The following is a 26,310-nucleotide window of genomic DNA, read 5'->3' on the forward strand; positions in this document are numbered from 1 at the left end:
CCATACGCTCTTCACCTGAAAACCATGCAATGACTTCCCATTCCCAACCCATCGCCCCTGCTCCCTGTTCTGGAGTTGGGCCACCAGGAGGGCAATGCAGCTCAGTGGCCATGTGACCTTGGATGCATTACTTCATTTCTCTGGGCTCAGTTTCCTCACCTGTGAAATGTGGGTGATAATTGCATCTAACTCTTCATATTATTGTGGGGATTAAATGATTTCACATATGTAAGTCCTCACAATGGCATCTGCCATAGAGTAAGCACTCAATGGTAGAAGCTGTTATTATCTCATACCAGATTCTCTCTTACTTCCTGTGTTCAAGATTCTTGAATGTGTCAGTCTCTATTCTACCACAGGGTCTTTGAACATGCTACTCCCCACTCCCTTTCTTGAGAGATCCATTCCCATGTTACTCTTCCAGGTCCACCTCAATTTGTAGGTCTCAGCTCAACTGTCACTTAGAATCTTTCCCTGACCCCCAAGGCTCTCCAGATCCCCTTGTGACATGATCTTACAGCCCTTCTTTTTTCAGAAGATTTTTTTTTCAAAAGATTTATTTACTTGAAAGGAGATACAAACACACACACACACATACACACACACTGAGAGAGAGAGAGAGAGAGAGAGAGAGAGAGAGAGAGAGAGCATCCACTGTTTCACTCCCCAAATGGTTGCAATGACCAGGGCTGGGCCAGGCTGAAGCCAGGAGCTAGGAGCTACTTCCAGATCTCTCATGTGGGTGCAGGGACCCAAGTACTTGGGCTGTCCTCCACTGCTTTCCCAGACACATTAGCAGGGAGCTAGATTGGGAGTAAAGCAGCTGGGACTCGAACTGGCACCCATATGGGCTGCCAGCTTTGCAGGTGGAGGCTTAACCTTTTACATTGCAGTGCCAGCCTTGATGGACCTTCTTATAGCACTTCTACAGCTGTGATTAGACAGGACAGACCCGCAGACATCTCGTTACCCTGGTAGGTGGTAATGTAGTCCAGTCCAAGGCTCCATCAGAACACAAACAAGTCAATTGGGTGACACTCCACTTTTGTCTGGGATGGATCTGCTCAAGTATTCCCTCAATTGTGAATCAAGACAATAGAACACTCCTTCATGGGCAAGGGGCCATTGCAACCTTGCAATCTGTGTCTACTTGAGTTGCTACCATCTTTCTTGAGAAGGCAAGAGTTCAGGTAAGGTAGCTTCAGTCATGGGCAGAAAACAAAGATTTCAGTTAGTTTGTTTGATCAATAATCTGTCCAAAGTGGATTGTTGAGGAGATGGTAAAAATAAATGACTGCCAGCAGGGATGCTAAACTCTGTGACTGTCTTTGTGCTGGGCCTCTGATCTGGGGAGGAGTCCGCATATTCCTTCTAAAGCAGGTAATTTGCAGTCTCACAGACTAATGGGTGGAGGTCCCATCTCTACTTTTGATCCCCAGTTGTAGCCCACATTTTCAGGAGATAATGTGGTGAGAAGTATGTTCATCTTTCCCTACACACCTCACTACTGGCGTTTGGCATCCGTGTCATTTTGTTCATCGCAGCTGTTGAGTTCTCTCAAATGTAAACAGGTTTCAGACAGCACTGGTGAATCCCACAATGCTCAGCAAGGTCTCATATCAAAAATCCCACCCTGAAAAAATCACACACAATAAAGATCTAGGTGTGTCCAGAAAGTCAGGTGAGTATAGGAAGGAAAAAATCACTTAGTACCCCAAGTATTGGAAGATTCTAGAAGTCAAAGCATCGCTATAGACAGCTGGATCTCTAGGGAATATTTTCCTCTTTGGCCTAGAAGAAGAAAGGAATGAGAGAAGGGTGCCTGGTATGACTGCTGACTGATATGGCTAGAATTCTGTTTATAGAAACTCTATGATATAAATACTAATTTTAAATCATTAGTAAGAGTGGACTAAAATAAAGTGCTATTATTTTGGAATATCTGGACTTTCTGTTAGGCTCTGTAAAGCTTGACACACATTGTTTGCAATCCCGAGGGTATTAGAGACCTGCAGATGCAGGATTTGCCTGAAAGCCAGCAGCCACTGGAAGACGCAGGGTGTCCCCAGCACTCAGGGTGGTGAGTGATACCAGTGTCCAGACTAAGACTTAAGCTCCCATGCTAGTAGAATGTCAGCCTTGCCTTTGTCTCAGGGTCCAGTTGTGCAGCCTTCACAATTACTTCATTTGAATGCAAAAGGAATTCACTCTCTGAGCAGAGCAGTGTCTAAATCCTAGTCTCTCACAGCACAGCCATGTTGCCTCCCGTCTCTGCATGCAGCTCATCACAGTAATCAGTTAAGAAAAGAGCAGGAAGAGAGTTTGCAGATACCCCAGGCTATCCTGCTTCCGGCTTGAGCAGCTTGAGGTCTGGCATCCAAGGTGCAGTAGCCCATGTGTTGACTGCGTCAACGAGGGTCACCAAGCCTTCAGCCTATACTGAGGACATTCAGAGCATCAGCTGAGTCCTAAATATCTTGCTCCCCTTTTCCCAGTAAGCTAATGCCATACTTTATGTTCTGTTACTTACCATACCCACTTACAAGTGCCAAATCACATTGAATTCAGATCAGCTGAGAAGAACTGAGATCTGAGCTCTGCGTCTTAAACAGATAAAGGTTTATTCTAAAATGTGAAATAATCCCAGAGTGAGAAAAGCCAACATCCTTAGGATTCCAGAAACATGACAATTCTAGAAAACCTGAAAGCCAATGGCCACAAAGCAGGTATGAAGCCACCAGACACCCGGGCTTCTTTTAATTTTCTGCTCACCCACATGTGGCTTCCATTCTCAGGTCACCTCATGGTCCAAAGCAACTGCTCAGGTTCCAGTCATTGCATCCACATTCTAGGTAGCAAAAGAGATGAAGAGAGAACAGAGAAAGGTTCCCTTCTAAAACTCCTGTGCAGCCTTTAACTTCTACCATTTTGGCCAGAATTTACCTGACTCAGATTAGGGTTTTGCTACTGAGAACGAAAACCAGCTGGCTCTTGTACAGGCAGTTCTTGCATACTATACCTCCGAGAGCGGTGAACGGGGTAGCTGACCAGAAGGGCACCTGGCTCGGAGAATCGGAAAGAGGCCCTGCTTTCTCCAAGGAGTGAGCTCAGGGACAGCCCCGCAGTGGGGTGCCAGGAGCCACTTGGAATGTGGACTCTACAGCTCCTTTTAAGACAGTAGCTTCTGAAGTGGCCCACAGCACTCTCTGCTCCTGACCCAGTCACCCAGGAACTTGCGACCAGCAGAGTAAGTAACGCACAAAGGAAAGAACCAGAGACAACGCTGCAGGCAGAGGCCTCAGGGCCGTGAGAGTAGCCAGAAACAGAAACAAAGGCGCTGAAGCTGTTCAAACACATGTCTTTCCTCTGCTTGTGACACCTGTCACCCAGGTAGGGGAAGGGCCCCAGAAAGCCAAAGACCATCAGAACACAGTGGGGGAGAATCCTTTCACAAGCCCCTCGGAGGGCTTTGTAAAGCTGGTCCCAGTCATTATCTTTTCTGTGTGCCCTGATGATTATAAGTAAAATCCCATTTTAATGAATTCCACCAGCCTTCCACATTCCTTTATGTGGTAATAAAGGTTGGTGCAAATGAGTTTTTTGCTAAAAATCACTTTCCTCGTCTTCTACCAGGCTACTTCAAAAAGTTCATTGAGATGGAGTTTCAAAAGATCAACTTATTTTGATGCAGAGTATTTTGAAATCCATGCATAGGTTCTTCTTTTAAAGATTTATTTTATTTATTTGAAAGACAGAGAGAGGTAGAGACAAAGAGAGAGAGGTCTTCCATCTGCTGGTTCACACCCCAGATGGCTGCAATGGCTGGAGCTGTGCTGATCCAAAGCCAGGAACCAGGAGCTTCCTCCAGGTCTCCCACAAGGGTGCAGGGGCCCAAGCACTTGGGCCACCTTTTACTGCTTTCCCAGGCCATAGCAGAGAGCTAGATTGGAAGAGGAGCAGCAGGGACTCGAACCGGCGCCCATATGGAATGCTGGTGCTTCAGGCCAGGGAATTAACCCACTTCGCCACAGCGCCAGCCCCACATAGGTTCTTGATAAAATGCATTCACCATTGACATGTTTGACGTTCCCTTATACACCTTGTCTTGGAATGGAGGTCCAGGCATCTCTGTAGTGAACATTGTTTCGTGGTTACACGGCACCGGGGAGCACGTTTTCAGCGCATCCCCTGCTAGAGGTTAATGAAGATGAAGACGTGAGGGCTAAGCAGCCCAGAACTCGGATCCACCTCTCCCAGGGGAACAACTGCAGTCCCAGGCAGGGAGACAGGCTGGAGAGAGGCTTCGCGAAAGGCTCTGGAAGCTCCAAGAGGCTGGGCTGTGCCCTGTGAGGTGATCTGCTTGGGCTCCTCTCTGCAGGGTGCAGGTCCTGCCCACTCTTTCCCCCGACGTGTCCCCTCCCTGCTTGAGGACGTGCTATTCCCCTCCGGAGCCGCCCAGACATCCACCGTCTGTGCGCCGCCACCTCTGACAGTGCCTGTTGCTGGTTGTCACCGCTCCCCGCCAAGCCTCCAACAACCATCCTCACAAAAGAGATTAGCAAAAAAGGGCAACGAAACAGGATCCGGCATGGAGAAGGAAGAGCAGGAATGGGGGGTGGAGGAGGCAAGAGCGGGTGAACCAGGTTCATCCTCTACAGAGAAGCTGAGTCCTGGGGCCCCCAGCAAACTGAAGGGGTGGAGCAGGCTGGGAGTTTGCACCCCTCAATACGAGCCAGCAACATCACATTTCAGCTGTGCTTACATGGCTTAGAACACGGGGATGGTGGGGAGGAATGATACTGCTTTAATTTGTTTTTTCCCATGAAATACTACTTAACTTGTAAATTGAGTACTTCCACCCTTGACAGCAGCTATTAAGCAGACGCCACTGCTTCATTGGCCTTTTGCTGTTTTGAGTATCTTTGGGCGCCTGGCCCTGCATCCAGCCAGTCGCACTGATGGGTGAGGCGTCTGGAGCCATGGGTACCCTGGGTGCGGGCTGGACACCGAGTCTCCATGAAGACACCACATGGCTGGTGACAGGAGTTACAAAGAGACGGAGGGGAATGGGTTCTGGGTGCCTGGCGTGCACCAGACTTCGCCTCTTCCCTTCCCCTACATTATCTCCTTCAGTAGCACTGCAGTGTAAATATCACCATCTGTATGTAATAGGAGAAAACTGGGATTCTAAGAAGCCACTTGAAGAGAGATTACATAGCTGGGAAAGTAGTAAGAGCAGCGGGGAGAGGGACAGAGGTTTGCCCTGTGCTGGGAGGAGGAGAGTCCTAACTCCGGCTGCAGGGTCTGCATGGCCTGGGCGCGGATGGAGGAAGCCCTGCAGCCGGAGGGACAGGCTGCTGCAAACACGGCCGGGAGGGTTTGCCTTCTGCCAAGTGTGCTTGCTGCTGCTGCTTTTTTATTTGTAATTTTATTTAAGTTACACAAGTTTCATGTATTCCATATATATGGATTTAGAAACACAGCAATACTTCCCCCCTTCCTTCTTCCCTCCCATGCTCCAACCCTTCCTCCTCTGCCCTCTCCCATTCCCACTTTTTACAAAGATCTATTTTCAGTTTTCTTAATGATTGTATAGTTGACCCTACACTAAGGAAGAGTTCAACAAATAGTATGAAGAGAAAAATACACACACACACACACACACACACACACACACACTGTTCCTCTATGGAAGAGACAAGGGCTGGAAGCTATTACCAAATCTCAAAATGTCAATTTCGCTCCAACACGTTCTTGCAGGCTCTTGCCCTGTGTTGGGTGTCCAGGTTCTCAGCACCCTCCTGCCTCCTCTGAAAGCACTCATTCTCTGTGGGCATGTCAGCAGCAGAGGCCCACGAGACCTTGTCCTCCTCACTCAAGTCTCCGTTCTTGTTTCTTCAACGCCTGGAGCAAGCAGACTCAGAGGAGGCCAGCATCTCAGCCCACTGCTTGCTTACTAGAAGGAAGGGGCCGAAAGTCAACCAGGCGGCCGTCGCTAAGGAGCTGTCTTGTACCTGGTCAGGTGCCGTGGGGATTCAGTGGAGTAAAGGATGCAGCACTGATCCCTGGAAATCTTCTAACCAAACTTCAGAAGTGATCATTTATACACACGTTCTGTCTTGTCAGATCTCTGGGTCTTTGCATATGCTGCCATCTCCTCCAGCAAGGGATGTTGTACACAGTTCTCCATAGAGGTACATACAGGCGAGTGGAATCGGAGGAGTCGGGCGATGAGGAGGGGAAGAGGCACAGCAGCGGCATCGTGGCGGACCTCAGCCAGCAGAGCCTGAAAGATGGGGAGGAGCGGGCCGAGGAGGACCCGGAAGAGGAACATGAGCTGGCTATGGACATGGAAACCATTAACCTGGACAGAGACGCAGAGGACGTGGATCTGAACCACTATCGCATCGGGAAGATCGAAGGCTTCAGGGTGCTGAAGAAGGTGAAGACTCTCTGCCTTCGTCAGAACCTCATTAAGTGCATCGAGAACCTGGAGGAGCTGCAGAGTCTTCGAGAACTGGATCTCTATGACAACCAGATCAGGAAGATGGAGAACCTGGAGTCCCTGGCAGAGCTGGAAATTCTAGATATTTCTTTTAATCTGCTGAGAAACATCGAAGGGATTGACAAATTGACACGACTGAAAAAACTCTTCTTGGTCAACAATAATATTAATAAGATTGAGAACATCAGCACCTTGCATCAGCTGCAGATGCTGGAGCTGGAGTCAAACCGCATCCGGGCTGAGAAACTTCCCTAACCTCCTTGCCTTTGTCCAAATGGCCTCCTGTCTGCTCATGCCTGCTACACATTGTAACTCTCCTGCAGTAGGAAACACACGGCATCACCAATATCATACATGTGCCTCTCATGAGATAGATATGCCTGCAGATCATGAAAATATCGAGCCCTGTTCTGCACATAGAAGGGAATTCTAAGGGTTGGTGAATGAATGAATGAATGAATGAAGACAAAATCCACTATAGGAAAAAGTATGGATAAACGTGTTTGCATGTGCACAGATTGGAGGGTTAAACCCATTGTAAACAGCAGGTGTAAGAATCCTGAACTGTGCCTTGATAAAGACAAAGCAAGTTCTAAAGTCTGAAGTCAGACTGTCATGTTCAAACCCAACCCTACTACTTGGATTGGTAGATGAGTTACTTCTCAGAATATCTGTTTTCTCATGTAGAAAATATGGCACATCATTTAGCCTACCACAAAGAGTTGGTGAAAGACAAAATGAGCTCATATAAAGGAAGCACATGGAATAAAGGCTGGCATGGAACAAGTGCTCAGTGCATGAGCTGGGTGCCGCTGGGGGTTTCCCTTTATATCCTCCTGTATTGTTTGAATTTTTACTCTGAATAATTAGGCAAAAAAAAAAAAAAAGAGGAGAAATAACACAGCAGGACTTCTGTTTCTTGCAAAATGGCATGCTGCATATCCTGATTGACATTCTTAAAATTAATTTTAAAATGCTGAGTAAGATAACACGCACAAAATAATCTTAAATGCATTCATTATCTTGCAAGAGGTATGGAGTACTCAGATCAAAGTTTAAATGAAGGTAGGAATTCTAGGTATTAGGCAGAGCAGTGAAGCTGGCTTTTGTCTTGAGGGCATTTGACTTTGACCTTGGCTCAAAGGATATAGGGAAAAAGAGATAAGCCTCAGACCTGCCTCTTTAAACTTGGTAGCCACAGAGCTACACCCTCAGTGTAAAATAAGACCTGGAAATAAATGCCTACCCTACCAAGAAAAAGGGCCTATCTTCAATGCTGGTGCTAAGTTGACAAAAAAAATAAAAAGCCAGGGCCGGCACTGTGGCTAACTTGGTTAATCCTCTGCCTGTGGCGCCAGCATCCCATATGGGCACCAGGTTCTAGTCCCGGTTGCTCCTCTTCCAGTCCAGCTATCTGCTGTGGCCCGGGAAGGCAGTGGAGGATGGCCCAAGTGCTTGGGCCCCTGCACCTGCATGGGAGACCAGGAGGAAGCACCTGGCTCCTGGCTTCAGATCGGGTTCAGATCGGCGCAGTGCGCTGGCCGTAGCAGCCATTAGGGAAGTGAACCAATGGAAAGGAGACCTTTCTTTCTGTCTCTCTCCCTCACTGTCTATCTGTCAATAAAAAAATTTTTTTAAAAAGTCTCCTGAGAGTTTGTAGCAGAAAAGGTGTGTTCCCATTGGTATGCAGGCCTAATTCACAAGTTGATTGGTCTAAAACAAACCTCTCTCCAAAACACAGGTCACAGGGTCCCAGGCTAGATGTAGCCCCAGGTCTTGAGAGAAACAATTGCTTATCCTCTTGAAGGGAATGCGCTTGGTCTAACAGACCAAGTTTCAAGTGTTATAAGGAAGATGCCATCAAAATAAGACGTATAAATAAGCAGGTTGTCATGATTGAGAATCTGCTCATGTGAACCCACAAAGATTTAAGCTACTGGAGTTGACAGAGGTGTGGAATATAAATCATGTTGATTGTATGTCAAGATACAAGATACTTAACAATAGGAAGAACAACTAAAAAATATAAAGAATGATCAAGCATGTTGAAAAATAAGCAAATTAAAATTTTAAAAATAAAAAGTAATAGTAGTTGAAATACAAAACTCAGTGAACCAGTCTAACAGTAGATTAGACATGCTAAAGAGATAATCTGTGGACTAGAATATTGATTCCAAAAATAGTAGCCAGAATATGAAAAAAAAAAAAAAAGGTTAGATTGAAGGGACAAGATGAAGACATCTCCATTGACATTCACTCTCTTTGTTTCATACAATTTAAATACTGCAAATTTCCACTCTGATATAGATTTTAAATTGCAAAACAAAACAAGCTCTATCAAAAGATTTTTCCCCACAAGTAAAAATGATCCTAGAGGAATTCAAGAATGTCAGAATTAAACTGTGCTCAGCATAGGACCACTCATTGTTTGTTTTGTACAGTTCCTCTCTTTTATAGGAATATATTTTACTGTTCTTTTATTTATCAAATTTATATTTAAAACTACAGTTTGATAAAAGCCTCAAAAGTTAAAATTTGAGGTACTCTACTGAAAATATTTTGATTAAAGATTTTTAATGAACTTTAAACAAAACACAACCAAAATTTAGAGGATCCATTTACAGAACGTTTGATGTTTTTATTTGATTCACAAAACAGTGTGTCAAAGGCTCACACATTTGTAAAATCCTGCTGAAATATATTTTTGTATTCATCATACAAAAAAATCACCACCAAAAATTAGGTAGCTCAATTACTCTATACCTACAAAACTTTTTGTGTATTTCAACAACTATAATTTCTATTTCAATTTATAAAATACTGTAGCTTATTGGGGCACAACTGCAAATTGTGTGAATCAAACCTATTCTAAGTATATTTCTGTTCCATGGGCTTGTTAATTTAGTAAGAACATTACTTTTTGCCACATTGTTTGTCTATTAATATCAAAACAAAGCAATTTATCATTATCACTGAAGTTTGAAATGAATTTGTGACAACATTCACAGCAATGCCAGTTACATCACCTTCCAATCTGAATGCATGAATTAATTGGAATAAAAAATTCAACCATTTTTTAAATTAACTTTCTATTTTAAAAAATCTTATGACATTTATATAAACTTAGAATCGTTTAGCTATTTGCCAAGTTCTTCTGCTAATTAAACCAACATACTAATAGCTATACTTGACCTTTTGTATATGCACAAGAACAATTGGGAATGAAAAATTAATGGAGCTAATTTTTTAATCTAAATGAAAAGTCACACTTTGCAGGAAATTTGGCAAATGTAACATTGTCATTGCACGCATCAACATTGTTGAGCACAGTCATCCCAAAGTGACGGCTAACTTTTTGGTGTAGCTGCTGCTGCTGCTTCAGGAGGTTTGCCTCTTTTGGTTATTACATGCTTTGGTCCCACAGAGGGTGAACATCTAAAGATCACTTTGTGCAATTTACAACTTCATCATCAACTTATGTGAAAAGCTGAAATCCAGTATTCATGGTTTTAACTTACAATGTATTGCTCTCAGAGAATGTCTTTAACTGAGAAAGCATTATCCAAAAATTAATTAATTGTAGACTTACACTATACAATAAAAAGCAATTCACTACAGCAAGGATACCCAAATAACTCTCAGTACTCTCCATAGCAATATTATTCAGCATCTATCCTACTCCCATGAGTGATCACTTCCCAGGCTTCCCACAGGCCCTGCCACCCAGCATTTCAAGGTTGCATGGCCAAGACGCAGCACAACTGACACATCAGGTGGCTGGTAGGAGCGGCAGTTTTGAATGATAGCCCTATCACTACCTGAGTCTGGCTTCATTTCCTCTGATCTGTGACTGTCCTGACTCATGAGCTTGGGGAGTTAGGGGTGGGTGAAAATAAGACAAATAGCATCTTAATGCAATATTATAAAACATCTAAATTAATTCCAAAAATCTGTGATGGACAAAATACCAAAATTTTAACTAAAGGTAGGATCCAATTCTGTACTTGCATAACCTTGAATGTGACTGTGTGCTTGTATGTGATCAAGAAAGCATCACTCACCTCACCCTAATTCTAGCCTATATATCCAGCCTCGGTGAATTGACTAAGGGAGGTCTGTGGGAGAAGAGAAGTTGCCCTGAGTAGGAAGGAGCTGGGAACATGACATTCTCCAAATTCCCTCCTAACTCAATTATTTATCCCAAGTATATCTGCTTTAAGTTTTCTGCTGCTGAGCTTAAAAGTCAAACCTATGGTCATCCAAAACCTATCGCTATCATCCCAAAGAAGGGAACAGAAGCAAATAATCAAAGAAATTCTAAATACCCATTTATGGGCTGGTGGTAGTTTCTGTATAGCCTGCCAGGCACAGTGAAAGAGACATCTTTGATGTTGCTCACAAAAACTTCAAAAATGGTCAGAAGAGAACATTAACTCAATGTCAAGGCCACACTGTACGCAGTCCTATCCCAGATTACAGCCAATGATGTTTTCCCAACTGGCTGAATAGTGAGGCTTATGTAATACTCCAACGACAGCAAAGGCAAAAAGCATAGTGCCAATAAAATTAGCTATGCACTAACTGTGAACCTCTCCCCATTATTAAGCTTCTACTGAAACCGTGAAGTTCAGTCGTGCAGTTCCTCCTTTTCCTTATCGTAACTAAAATCCCAAAAGAAACTTATGCATCCCAAGCTGCCTCTTTTTTCTTACCCTGCCACTGGACCTAATGTGACCCTATCAGTACTCCCCAAATCAAGTTTATAAACCTGCTCTCTTAGGTGTCACCACACTCATCTGATCCAGACTTTACTTCCCAATCCTAAAGGTGTGAGTGTAACCAAGGACTAGAATTTGTCCCAGTGGCATCATCCTGTGGCCCAGAGGATGACCACCACTGTGTATGTCTCATACACATCAGTGCTAGCTCAAGAATGGAGTCCAAATTCAAGAATGTAGATTGCTATAGGGAGAAGGCAGAACACAGAGATAAAATGAGCTGGCACGTGAATTCTGTCAATCCTTGACAAAAGCCTTCAGGCTAGGGATGAAATGGTGCATACCTCCACTCACCTCCTGTTACTCTCCTAATTTTCTGTCATTTCTCCTTATAAGTAGAAAAAATACATGTTCTGTCTTCCTATTCTGTTCCAGTTACTCCCATCACCAGTCTGAGGAGTTCATTTCTTGGTGAATTGCAGATTTCCAACGATGCAACTACTCATACTCCTGGAGTTCCTTGTTCCTAACGCTAGCTGTTGATCCCCTTCTGCTAGCAGAGAGGCACAGGAGATTATACTTGCTTTGGACCTTCACTGCCTGATCCCCATAGCTCATGGTGTGGCACGTTACATGCCTCTATGATGGCTCTGTCTGGCTCTGAAACTGTAAGACAGTAATTTGGGCTACTGAGAAATCACCTTGTGACTCTGCTCTACCAAAGCACTTTATCATTCCTGGTGTTCACTGTGGAACAAGCACTCCAGAATCTTGCCTGTTCTTTTAAGATTGCTCTGGATGCTGTGAGCTACCACTTGCAACTGCAAATGAAGATAGAGTTCTTTGGGTAAAATCAACTGTCACATCCAGACAAATCTTTATTAATTACATCAGGCCCTTTGTTAAGTTCTCAAGAAGATAAAGATGTAAGTGAACACAGCCTTTGTTCTCAGGAAGCTTACCACCTGTTGATAGGGCAGAAGAAGAGTACAGGCTACTTTGCTGCAAGTTGGAATATGAGGACTGTAGAAGACAGCACAGCTAAGAGAAATGTGGAAAGGTATTCAATAGGCTCTGTGTATGATTATCTCTATGAGGACATTAGGTAATCAGAAAAGATATCCTAGAGAAAATGGGTTTTAATCCACTCTTAAAGGCTTTATAAACATTCTACAGATGATAGTGGGATAAGAAGTAGGATCTAAAGAAGAGTTCTCTCCTTGTCTTCTACCTAAGATACCTTGTTCTCTAACAGCTAGGAGATTCTGTATTTGAATCTTGCTTAACCATGTGGGTCCACTTGCATTCCCTCCTTTACTTCACTCTAAATTCTCATAGGCTCTCAGTTCCATCCATTTTGCTTCCATTTCTTACAGTCTTACTGTCAACTGGAATTTGTGAGTCCACTGACAGTGCTATGAAAATTCATCTAACGTGCAGAACAAAAAGATGTGCTTATAAAACACAATCTACAATGCAAGGGGCTCTGCCATTTAAAATTGCACTGGTGGTGTGGCATGTGAGCCTTGCATCATCAGAGGTCTATTTGGTTAAAGTGGTGTGAGCCTGACCTTAGTTGGACAGGTGTGATTGCTGGGGGAGCGATCTTCTTTAACAAGGTCCCTGAGTTTTGATAATCAAAGAAGTATCTTAGAAGAAAAATCCTAACTGATGAAATGTTAGTGTCCTCAGGTGAAAAAATCATGTGCTCCGAGATGGAAGGAGGTGAGACGAGAGGAGAAAAGGTGGAAAACTTATTTAGATGAGTCAGAAGTGATACTTTCTTGAAATACTGACTCCTATACAGTTCCCAACATATAATCAATGCAGAAATTAGTCAACAAATACTTACTGGGAATTTAAGGGCTTAATGTCAAGATACAGGAAATGTGAAGACCAGGGTCCAATGAAGTGACTCCTGCAGGATGATCTTGAATGTCTGTACAACAGAAAACACTTTGAACAATAATTAGTCTCATGTAATGGTCTCACCTGTGTTCAGACATAAGGGTATGGTGTGTATGTCTTTCTCCTGCTGCAACTGTTTTCATTCAACAAGCATTTGTGGAGTCCCAGCCTTGTGCCAATATATTTACATATATTCATTTATTCAATTAAACTTTCATTGACTCCTTACTACATCCTGTGCACTGAACGAGGCCAGGAGTCTTTGGAGGATGAAGAGAGAAGAATTAGATGAGCAAATAGATAAATAAAGTGAAATGTGGCCATCACAAGGTTAGAGACATTCATGGTCATAATGGTATGGCATGTAACCCAGCAGTGAGGACAGGACTACCAGGCCAAGATGCAAACAGAAGCAGAATTCAGCCAGGAAAAGATCAGGCTTTGGTTGGCCAAAGTGCTTATATAAGAGACCAGTTTCTACATCATGATGGCAGCTGACTACCTTACTCTTTTTTTTAAGAGTTACAAACAGAAGGAGAGGCAGAGAGAGAGAGAGAGAGAGAGAGAGAGAGAGGAGAGAGAGGGAGGGAAGAAAGGAAGGAGGGAGGGAGAGGGGTTTTCCATCTGCTGGCCCATTCCCTGAATGGCTGCAACAGCTGGAGATGGGCCGATCTGAAGCCAGGAGCCAGGAGATTCCTCTGGGTCTCCCATGCAGGTGCAGGGGCCCAAAGGCTTGGGCCATCCTGCACTGCCCTCCCAGGACACAGCAGAGAGCTGGATCAAACGTGGAGCAGCCAGGACTCAAACCAGCACCCGTAAGGGATGCCAGCATTGCAGGCAGTGGCTCCACCCACTATGCCACAGCGCCAGTCTTTGACTGCCTTACTCTTTGCTTGTGGGCTATAAGGTTTATTTTTCCAATGAGCTTCCATCTTCCATCTTCAGTCTGTTGAAGGTAAAGTGTGTTTCTGAAGATCACACCATATTCTCCCATGGTTCTTATTCCTCCTGCTCTAAACAACCCATGAACTAGGTCTGAGGACAGCAAACAGTGATCCAGAGACCAGATCCAGCCTGACATCTGTTAGTGCAAACAAAGTCTTTTTAGCAACAGTCATACCCTTATTACCGATGGCTGTTCTCACCCTACAAAGGCAAAGTTAAGTAGTCATGACAGAAACTATAGGGGCTACAATGCAGACTATTTACTGCCTGTCTCTTACAGAAACAATTGGCCAGCCTTTGAGCTAGACTATAGTAGCCATATTCTCAGCTGTCCCCACTCCTGGTCCTTGGAACTCAGGAAGCTGTGGTCCTTTAAGGGAAATGCATACCATCCCAGGAAGGAATGAGTGAGGATAAGGGAGTGCAGGGACCAGAACTGGAGGGGAAGACTGTGGCAGAAGGGCCTGGTAGGACAGATCCCCTGGTGGAAGGGGGACAACCCCTCTGCCCATTGATTTAGCTTCAATAAAGGAGGAAGTCATGAGGACACTGCTGTGTGTCCAGAGGTTGAAATTATTTTTCATAGCAGGATTGTTTCAATCTGCCTGTGGAAAAGTGTGCAGTCTTTTACTTTGCCAGATTCAAGGGGCCATATGTAGAATTTCTTTGCTAAAGCACTATCACATAAAGCGAAGCCGACACCTCGGGCTTTTCAGCTGGGAACAAACAGACAATTCAAATTGGAGCCGACAGCCTTCCATGGGACTGGAACAACCTGAAGTGCAGAATGTGATCTACCTCCCACACAGCCTCTGGACCCCTGTCTCTGGCAACCTAATGATTAATGTGTCAACCAGGAAGAGGATTCACTGACTCCAAGTCCCGTGAGCACAGTGCAGTCAATAAATATTTATTGAATGTGTTTTCCTAGGGCTGCAGCACTTGCTCAGTGTTATAACCAAATGAGCAAGAATTATTCAGGGTGGTTCCAAATAAATATATAAATCTATGTTAATGGAATTCAATCTAGTAACTGTGAATAGGGGAGAATATATCCATCCGTCAGCACACATTACCCCAATAGTACCAGCTTTGGGGTGAATAAGAAAGAAGCCTATTATAGAAGCCGTGGAAGTGAAGAGAGACAGAAGAAAGGAAGGGAGACTTAGAAATGGTGCCTTTTGAACACATGAAAATGCATGTATTTTTTAAAGACAATCTTTTTTACTCTATCTGGCTTTATGTGGATAATACTTTCATCTGTCACCAAAATGGCTCCTACACTCAAGAAATAGCAGAGTTAACTGAACTGGGCTCCCAAATTGCAATTTTTACAATAAAGATAAAATATGGCTCTCTGCCACCCCTTTGGAGATACGGTGCCAATTTGCCGGTGCCATTCCCCTTAAGCCCAGTCACATTAGAATCTGAATATTGCATCACCAATTTGGACATGGGATGGGTATTAGGATTCACTTATTTAAGACTGAATACTTATCCTGGGTTAGAAATAAATTAAAATCTCGCATTGAGATAACATTAAAAGTGAGCAATGTAATTACCACCACCACCACCACCACCACCACCACCACCACCCCACACACACATCCTCCTGCACTCCCACAAAGCCTGAGAATGCTCGGCATCAGTGAGGACAGGAGTCTGCAGAGCGGGAGGTGAGATAAGGCCTTTTGCCTGCTGCGTGTCGGGTTTTGTAGGGGAAAAATCCTTGCTGTTGAGAAAGGATCCAATAAGCAATTTTAATATAAGCACTCAAAGAGGTTCTGGCCACTCCGAGCCGGGTCCAGGCCTTCACAAACTAAAAGAAGCAAATGCAGTGGCTGCACAAGCCCACCTGGTTGGCTCTGATTTTAGGGTTACCACCCCCACCCCAGGATGAAGGGGAAGCCAGGGATCCCCTGCTGTCGGGCAGCAGGGAGGACACAGGTCTGGGAGGGAAAGCAAGTTCTTTTCAAGGCACCTCCCCGGAGGGGCAGGCCGGCCATTCAGTGAAAGTAAGCGATCGTTTCTTGCTGGTAGCTCTGGCCTTCGGGTAACTTGGAGCAGACAAGCGAGCTTGATCTGCAGCACCTTGAGAGTGTTTTTTGCCCTTTTGATGCCCTTCGTATGGCGTTGGATTGGTAGGCTTTGTAGCCACCAACTCTATCAGGGACACTTGGCCAAAGATGTACAATTGCTGCTAGCCCACTGTGATATCTTGGGCAAGTGCTTTCCTAATACCACTGTCTCCTGACTTTCAGACCTCCTACCTACTTGCTCAAAGAGACAGGAAGAAAATGTTCTGGAAAATTCCTTCCTGGGAGTTATGGCTTCTGATTGGGTAAATAAAGGCTGACCTGAAACGTCCTCTTCATAGCCAGTCTCTGTACACCAACACCTCAGTGGCATTGCACTCACAGACCAGAGAAAGGAAACCCAGGTCCCTAACAAGAAAATGCAGAGAAAAGTGTTCTAAAGTTTAGCATGATGAAAGGATGTTCAGGGACCCCAGCTCAGAAACAAAGCTATGAAATGCCACAGACAGGAAGTCAGAGCTCATCCTAACACAGAGAGAAGGCTCCCCTCCCCCTACCTCCACCACAGATCCAGCGGAGCACGCCTCTCTAAGCCTCTCCAATAGAACACTTGGCATTCCAAGACTTGGTAGCGTCTGCAGCTTCCCTAAGGCTCCAAGGAATTGATCAGATTCCCTCTTGAAGATACTCACCCTCCTGTCGGGTTTTGTAGCTGTTTATTGATGTGACTTTTCTCCCTGGACAAATTAGAACATTGAGGGCAGGAGGAGGCATTGTGCTGTGCATGCAGCCAGTGCCTGCGGAGAATTGCTGGAGTGCTTGCTGAATGAAAATGCTTTGCTTGTAACCCTGCCCCCAGTTCTGGCCCAGAAATCCTAGGAGTCCAAAGACGATAGTAAAAGAATTATGTGGAATTATCTGGAGCCAGCTGAGAGCCGTGCTGCTTGCTACTTGTGCATTTCTGAAGTCTTCAGGACTGTTCTGTCCCATGGAAGCCAGAAAAACTGGCATGTCAGAGAATCAAACGTGCAATTCTGAGAATTTTTTCAGATAATAAACCCCACAAGCTGCATAAAGCCTTGTTCCTACTCTGAAAAAAATGCATATTTTAAGAGATGGAAACATTGCAAGAAAAATACACATAGGGTGATGCCTTTGAAAATGGAAGAGGCCAAATGGATGTGGTTATGACTAGTGGGAAGTGCAGATCACTGTGCACCCCAAAGGCTGTGCACAAATTCGAACACATGGACACGCTCTTAAGGGACTTTAAAACCTGTTGTTTCTGTGACCATTACCCCTCAATCCAAAAAAGAATAGAGCAAGTCTTTTTTTTTAAGATTGATCAATTTATTTTGAAAGAGTTAGATATTCAGAGAGCGAGCTTCCATTCTCTGGTTCACTCCCCAGATGACCACCACAGATAGCACTGGACCAGACTGAACCCAGGAACTTCACCTGGATCTCCCACTTGGGTTGCGGGGGCCCAGACCCTTGGACCATCTTCTGCCGCCTTTCCAGGCCATTAGCAGAGAGCTGGATCGGAAGTGGAAAGGCTAGAACATGAACCAACATCCATAATGGTTGCAGGTGTTGCAGGCAGCGGCTTTATCTGCTATGAGGCAGTGCTGGCCCCCCAAGATGATCTTTGTGTTGAATACATTTACAAGATTTTCCTGATTTTTCTAACTTCTCCCTCTGCCTCTGACCTGTTCATGGCCATCATGGTCCCAGCACGAACATTTCAGTGATGAGATTGTCTCCCTGGAGTGTTGCCAGGTAGGTTCTGAAAGATTAAAAGATCTCACTGACTTTTCTTAGGGATTTTAGCATCACATGTAATAAATCACAAAGCTTCAGGACAGACTATGGAAAAGGGATCGGAACATGGTTATGAACATCATCAAGAATCAAAGAGCTCCTGGGAGTTTTGTATTGGCAGTGAAAACACGTAGTCACTGAGGTAGGCTTTTGGTGGCTGAGTCAGAACTTTGTCCCTTCTTCTCTGTTGCAGGTACATGGCCATCATCCATCCCCTGCAGCCCCGGCTGTCGGCCACAGCCACCAAAGTGGTCATCTGTGTCATCTGGGTCCTGGCCCTCCTGCTGGCCTTCCCCCAGGGCTACTACTCCACCACGGAGACCATGCCCAGCAGAGTCGTGTGCATGATTGAGTGGCCGGAGCACCCCGACAAGATTTACGAGAAAGTGTGAGTAAACACGGCCCCTGGCTCTGGAGCCACCGTGGTGCGTGGCATCTTCCTGGCCCTTTCTTGATCCTTCTTTTCTTTCCGTATTCTTTCAGCAACTAGGAATTACTGAGTGCCTGCAGCATTTCCTGATGTCGGGTTGATAGGTCCATGGTTGTAGGTTGGGGGGCTGCACTGTCCCGTCTGCTGTTCTGAGATTTGAAAGAGAATTGAAAAACGTGGAGACCTAGTGCTTGCAGGCTCTTTGGCTGCCCTGCTCTATCACTCAGGCTTCTTATGGGACACAATGTCCTGTGACTATCAGCATTTCTTTGGGGACTTTCTCCCAGATTGTAGAATGCCACCCCTGCGCAGCAAGGGAGGGGAGGGGCATTATCCCCACTGCCAGCAGCTCTCCACCATTGCTGTTGGGAGTCAGCAGGTGAACCCGGCCGAGACCCCCAGGGTTTGTGTTGAGTGCTGGGTGCAGGCCTTCCTTCTGGGACTAAGCTCCAGCTGTTCTGTGGCATCTGGCTCCACAACCCATCCTCTACTGACCACTAACGCTTCCCCTACTTTCTGCTCCCACATAAAGAACTTGACCTTGAGTCTTTTCCCCAGGGTATTCCTGGGAGGATAGAACAAACCCAAGCATACAGGTGTGCATGGGGACGCAAGGCTGGTGCCCTGGGACCTGAGGGGCTACAGGTTCCTTTCAGGGCAGATTTGTGTGTCTCTCAGAAGCCTGGGTGATCACAAATAGGGAATCTCAAAGTATCTGGCTAATTTTCTCCATCGACTTCTTATCCTGCAGGCAACATTGAAGTGGCTTATTATTTGTTTTGTTCTGCTTGAGTGAGCAGCAATGTGACATTTATATTACCATTAGTTTTCTGCATTCCTTGTGCATGGATAGTCCTTTTGAAAGCCTTCTGTAATTCTCCAGCCGGGTTTATTGTGTGAGTTATAAAAGAACACTGGTGTTAAAATCAGAAGATCTGGGTTTTAATTATAAAATTGCCACTTGCCTTAGGATCCTGGGCAAGGATCTTAGCCTCTTTTTGATATTAAAATGGAAGGTGATAAAGCACTGTTTCCTATAAACAATTGTTGTACCGATCCAATGAGATAATGTATTCTCACCTGGTAAGCTATTAAGTGCCAGACAAAAGGTATGAACCAAACACATTGGATAGCAATATGATTATGAAGGCTGTAAATTTATTAAATGTCAACATGAGACAACTATACCTGTCATGCCGCCAATATCTGATGGTCTGGGAGCCTGTTGCACACAGAATTACACTGCTGCAGCTGCTTCACGGAGCGTGGAAATGCACCTGGCCAGAAAGCCCTGCACAAAGCTTCGACTCCGCCTTACACACACACACACACACACACACACACACCACACACACACACACACAGTGGAATTGCATTGATCAAGCAGTGGGGAGATTACTGCTCAGCCCAGAAGGAGACACCGAAAATTACTCTTTCAAATGAAACTACAAGCCCAAGCGAGGTTTCAGAGGGAGAAATAACACACAGTTTTACAAGCTGTCTAGGGTCCATGAACATAAAAAAAAAAAAAAACCTTCTGACCCAAAGCTTGCTATGTAAATTACCTTAGAAACCTTAGAAACCTCCAGACACTCCATGGGCTGTGGCTCAGTTCTTAGTTCTCGGGATCTTTCCAAGGTCTGATCCACCCTCTACAGCATTAGCTGAAAGCCGGAGTCAGGAACCAAACCCAGGTACTCCACCACCGTGGCACGTGGGCATCTTTACCTAAATGCCCCCCCACCTCGCCCTGGACTTTGTTCCAAGTATGAGAAGTCTTCAACAGCTTCATGGCAAATGTGTGTGATGAGAAAATTATGTATGAATTTCCAAATATTTTTGTAACCAAAGTGCACTTAGCTTTTCGTTCCATTTTTCCTCAGACTTTCAAAGGACCCTCATATTCACGGTTCTTAGAAGTTTATTTTCTCACAGATTTCTGGGGTTTTGTGCTAGAAACAGGTCAAACATTTTTGTGTTTTATGCTTAATAATGATTAGAAAATCATCTGGAGACTCAATGCAATGTGTTGGATTCTTATTTTCTTGCTTTGAGAACTTGTAGTTCCTGATACTGGATGCAAAGTTAGGTTTGCCATCATTTATTTCATTATTTTAGCCTAAAAATGAATCTGACTCACAAACATTTGATTTTATCTATTCATGATGGATGATATGTTTATTGATACTACTGTACCAAGGTATTCAGAGAGAAGTTTGGGTGGGCATTTGGCACAGTCATCCAGTTATTGCTTGGAGTGCCTGCATCCCTTATCAGGTGCCTGAATTCAAGTCCTACATCCTCTGCTTCTGATCCTAGCTTCCTGCCAATGTGTACCCTGGCAGGCAGCAGGTGATGGCTCAAGTCTTGAGTCCCTCTCACCCATGTGGGAGAACCAGATTGAGTTCTGGGCTCTTGGTTTTTGGCCTGGCCTAGCCTAGTCCTGATTGACTTGTATATAGAAGACTGATAGATTTCTCTCTCTCTCTCTCTCTCTCTCTCTCTCTCTCTCTCTCCCCCTCCCTCCCTCCCTCTCTCGCTCTCCCTCCCACCCTCCTTTCTCTCTACCCCCATCTCTCTCTCTCTCTCCCTTTCAAATAAAATTAAAATAAATACATAAAAATTTTGTAAAAATGGTCTGAATAATGAATAATCAGGGTTGAAGGTTCACCATGCAGCCAAAATCAAAGATTTCTGCAAAAGTCTTCTATGTAATTAACTAGTGCGAAATATCCATCAGATAAATTTTGCCTAACTGTTGGCCCACCACTTTGTTTGCTGGCAGTCTTATGCCAGTGAACCCAGATCTATAGCTGATGTTAACCTTCACCAAGCCCTTATCACATGCAGGCACTGGACTGAGCACTCCCCATGGGTTATTTTACTTCTCTCAAAACTTCCATGTGGAATATACTGTTAAGCTTAGAGTCTTAAATAATGTGACCATTATGATTCAACTTCAGAGTGATGGAGCTGGGAGTTGATCTCTCATATAACTCTAAAGCCTATGCTCTTATCCTATTATTATATTGACTCAAGAAAAAGTTTTTATCTGGCTTCAAATATAGTATACTATGGAAATAGCAATCATTAGTCTACAAGAAGAGAATACAATTAAGTACTTAGTTTAGATATGGTGAAGTTCCTTAAATGTTTATATAATAGATTATGAAGGATGGGATAAAAAGAAAATAGCTTTGGATAAAGCTTTGCAATGCACTTGACTTTTGTGAGATGCAAATTAAAACCATAATGAGAACTTATGACACCCCCAACAGACTAGCAAGTATTAAGAAATTTGATAAAACTGTAAAACTTTTGATGAATGTATGGCGCTATGACAACCTTTTTTCTATTGCTAGAGGTATAAATTATAAAATCACATTGAAAAATACTTTTCTAGTATCTGGGGGAAAAAGCAGCTATGCAGACTTTATAACTCAAAAATTTCATTCAGAGGTAATTTCCCTAGGAAAAAAATTAATGCACAAGCACTCAAATACATCTAATGTATGCTCATATCAGCACTGTTCTTAATTCACCAAATTGGAGATATTTCTAAAGTACATCATCAGAATGGATAAAAATTGTGGTATAAGTGTGTACAATGGATTATTACATTACTAATTAGGTGAACAAAGGGCAGCTTCATGCAACAGGGATGGCTGCTACAAGCATAGTTCTAGGACAAACAATAAAATCACACTTTTGTATATATATATAAGTAGGTAATAAAACTATAAATGCTAGCCAAGACACAACCACAATGGAAGTGAAGGTCGTGGGCATCTTGCTGCAGAGGGGAAGCCATGAGATCAAGAAAGTACACTTTAAAGTGATCATATTAAGTGTTAGAGTGAACATATAGATAGGATTAAGTGTTAAAGTGATCATGTAAATAGGAGCAAGTGTCTGGTAATAATAATAGATAGAATTAAAAAGGAGAGAATGTCCCAACGTGGGAAGCAGTCCACACAGCACTCATAGAATGACAATAGCTTTAAGTAACAATCGGACCTCAGAATCAGCCCTTAAGCCTTCCTGGTCTGGCTGAAAAGCCTGTGAGAGCATTTCAGGCATGGAAAGCCAAGACACTGTGGCAAAAAAATGTTCTACATGAAGGATCTCTGTGAGTGAGACCTCCAGTGGAAAGAAGTGACCATCGAAGAAGGAGGAAGAGAGAACTTCCACTTTCATTGTGGCCTTGTCTAAATACTGACAGAGTTTGTGGATTCAAAAGGTTTCTATAGCCTAGGCAGCTCATGTCAAGAGCCTCATAGGGCCACTGACATCATACATAAGAGTGTTAATTGTGAAATTAACAACAGGAGTCACTGTGCACTAACTCCCCATGCAGAACCTCTGTCTTCAATGAGTTGTAGTATGAGAGTTAACTATAAAACTAGTTCTTAAATAGTTTTTTTTTGTGTGTGTGTGTGTGTGTAAATTGTTGAAATCTTTACTTAGTATAGAGCTGGTCTTCAGTGTACAAAGTTAATTTAAAATGGATCTTAATGGAAATGGGACTTGGAAGGGAGAGGGAGGAGAAGGAAGGGTGGGTATTGTGAGAAAAATAACTATATACCTAAAGTTGCAAATTTGTAGTCCTTAAAAAATTAATTAATTAGCTTTTTTTAAAAAAAAAAAGGGACACTACGGTCACTTCTCAGAGAGTGGCATTGTATACTTGCTCAGCCAGTTGTAACAATAAGCATTTGCTTAAGAATTACTCATAAGACCAGACAATTAGATTGTTGTGCTTTTTCTGGAATGCAGGTTTAATTTTTTTAGCTTGAAATGAAATGCTATGCAAAGGGCTTGTTTTCACAAGATCTCAGGAAACTGCTTTCATTATGATAACCTCAGACATTCTCCCAGAAATATTACTTGTGGCTCCTCCTGGTATGACGTGGCACAGAAGTCCTTACTCTGAATAAGGGACCTGGGCATGGTCCCCTCCCAAGGTTCACTTGACCGCCTGCATTTTGCCTTCTTGACTTCTGTGCTTCAGCCCACCTGGAATTTTCCCAAGAATTTAAGTTAAATGCTTGTCTCTGGAAGGGATTGGCAGAAGTTCAACCAAAGAACAAGGCCCACACAGAAAGGGCCCACGCTCCTTGCTGCAGTTACATTGCCAGCACCGGCCCCTGGACTACAGAAAAGCACAGTTGCACTTGTCTCCTCTTCCTAGAGTCACTCAAAGCTCTCTTTTGTGTTTTAAAATATACATCTACTATGGTATATAAAATCCCTGTGACTTCTTAATCACTCACATCCCCATCAGTTACTAATATTTGTATGAATGCCCTTCCAGTTTCTGATTACAACTCCAGGTAAATCCTATTCACTTGAAGTCTCCTATAAACATATAGAATTCAAGACAAATGGAGAAGTTTCCTTCTTGTAAAGTGAAATGTAGCTTAGCATGCACATTGTTCAGTGCCCCGTTGTTTGGTTTTATTTTTTTAACTTAATTGGATGCCTTAGAGGACTTTCCATATAAGTTCATAAAGAGCATCTCTCTTCTTTTTTCGGTGCTCCATTTATTGAATATACAATGTCATTTAAGCAGTCACTGTTGGTGGACTTTGGATTATCATCAGCCTTCTGCTATGACACAGTACTGCCATGGATAACTTTTACATATATCATGCAAGAATAGCTGCAGCATAAAATCCCCAAAGTGGAACGTGCCATTTCAGTTTTGATTTTTGCCCTCCTTTATAAGATTGTGGTAATTTACAGTCCCATCATCAACAAAGAAAATTGTCTAGCTTTTAGATTTCTGCTCATCTGGTGGGGGGTGCGGGGGTGGGGAATACATTCACAGTTAAAATTGTGTTTCTCTGACTAGGACTAAGAGTGAGCATATTTTCACAACTTGGCAGAAATTTGTACATACAGCTTTAATATTCTTTCCCTTATCATAAACAATTTCCTGTGTCATTAAAAATGTTTCTGAAACATGATGTGAATACACGTGTGTGTGTGTGTGTGTGTGTGTGTGGTTAATGAATCCCTTCACTTGGAAATTGTTTACTCCGGTGGTTTCTCTTAACTGGCTAGTAAGAAAAAACATCAAATGGGCAGCTTCCAGCTATATTCCAGCCCTAAAGGGACTGATTCTTTCATCTGCCATTCCCTGTTTATGTTTATAATCTGTAGTTACAGAAAATTATGCTAACATTGTAACATTCAGAAAAATGGGGACTTGGGCTCCTCATTAATATCATAATTTGTAATTGAATCCTACCATAATTAGCAATCTGGCACCTTAGCCTTGGCTGTTCTAGTGAATTGTGACACTACTTAGGGGGCTTGATTGACAGGTGATGAAGAAGGATTTCATGTGTAACTAAAAGCAACTTCCTGGTAAAGAAAAAAGCGCAGAAAAAAGAAGATGGAGGAATAAAGAAGAGAAATTTGGTTTTGCTAGTGCCTTGCCCCACCTCCTCCTCCTGTTGGGACTTTGAGGAATGTGCAGTGGCATTCAGTGTTAATCAGAGCTAAGCCCATTCTTAGGGAAGCTGAATGGGCTGTGAGCAGCAGTGGTCCCAGAGGAACCACAGCAACACCTCCCAAGACACGGAAGAGGAACAAGGCAACATTTCTTCATCAGAGGGCCCACCACCAAGGCCAAGAAAACGTCTGTAATGAGGATGAAAAAATGAGAAAGACATCCCAAAAAATGAGATTTAGACAGCCTGGGGAATTCTAGCTTCCCTGAGTCATTTATTAATATTGGTCATATGTCATTTTCTGTTCATTAAACTACTATGTACAGCACTTTGTGGTAGTTTTAACAAGAAGTAAGACATGCCTATTCTGATCCTAAATACTACCACTAATGCTGCGAGAGGAGGCCCTGTTATGAAACAACAGCCTTCAGGACTCTAATTACCCGGAGATTTTGTGGCAAGGCTCAGGAACACAGGCATGCTAACACACACAATTATCTGTAAGTGCCAGCTCCAGAAAAAGACTATAAAAATATGGCATTGTAATTATTTATTTATCTATTTATTCATTTGAAAGGCAGAGTTACAGAGAGGCAGAGGCAAAAAGAGAGAGAGGTCTTCCATCCGCTGGTTCACTCCCCAAATGGCCACAATGGCCGGAGCTGTGCTGATCTGAAGCCAGGAGCCAGGAGCTTCTTCCGGGTCTCCTGTGTGGGTGCAGGGGCCCAAGGACTTGGCCATCTTCCACTGCTTTCCCAGGCCATAGCAGAGAGCTGGATCAGGAGTGGAGCAGCCAGGACTCAAACCAGCGTCCACATGGGATGCCAATGTTATGCCCAGTTCAGTCGTCCCCAAAGACCACCAAGGAGCCAATACCGCTGTAAAGCACACAAGAGTTTTATTGCAGGTCCGGGCCTGGTCTCTCAATCAGCACCGACTCAGCAGGTCTGAATTGAGAGCCCCGACCCTTCAGTTAACAGGGTTTTTATAGGGTTTTCAGAGACATTCCATACATCATGGTACCATTTAGCAAATCATCTCATCCCGCGGGAAATTCAAAGGACCTCTCTTAGAATTGATTAGTGCATCCAGTGGCAGGAACAGACCTACTAAAGGTGGTTGGATGGCTTTGGGGTTGTGCCTTTTTTTTTTTTTTTTTTTTTTTTTTTTTTTTTTTTGACAGGCAGAGTGGACAGTGAGAGAGAGAGACAGAGAGAAAGGTCTTCCTTTGCCATTGGTTCACCCTCCAATGGCCGCCATGGCTGGCGCACCACGCTGATCCGATGGCAGGAGCCAGGTACTTATCCTGGTCTCCCATGGGGTGCAGGGCCCAAGCACTTGGGCCATCCTCCACTGCACTCCCTGGCCACAGCAGAGAGCTGGCCTGGAAGAGGGGCAACCGGGACAGAATCCAGCGCCCCGACTGGGACTAGAACCGGTGTGCCGGCGCCGCAAGGTGGAGGATTAGCCTAGTGAGCTGCGGCCCCGG

At 44.0% G+C, this 26,310-nt stretch overlaps 1 protein-coding gene across 1 annotated transcript in view; it reads left to right on the forward strand.

Moving 5' to 3' along the window:
- Window positions 1-26,310, forward strand: part of TACR1 (tachykinin receptor 1) — a 190,876-nt gene that overhangs the window by 73,037 nt on the left and 91,529 nt on the right. The window contains exon 2 of the mRNA XM_002709702.6: window positions 18,127-18,321. Coding sequence (XP_002709748.3) covers window positions 18,127-18,321 — 195 coding nt within the window. The remainder of the gene's footprint in view (window positions 1-18,126; window positions 18,322-26,310) is intronic.

The sequence above is a fragment of the Oryctolagus cuniculus genome, chromosome 2, assembly GCF_051225735.1.
Source record: "Oryctolagus cuniculus isolate XC-2025 breed Fujian yellow rabbit chromosome 2, ASM5122573v1, whole genome shotgun sequence".
In the NCBI taxonomy this organism is placed as follows: Eukaryota; Metazoa; Chordata; class Mammalia; order Lagomorpha; family Leporidae; genus Oryctolagus; species Oryctolagus cuniculus.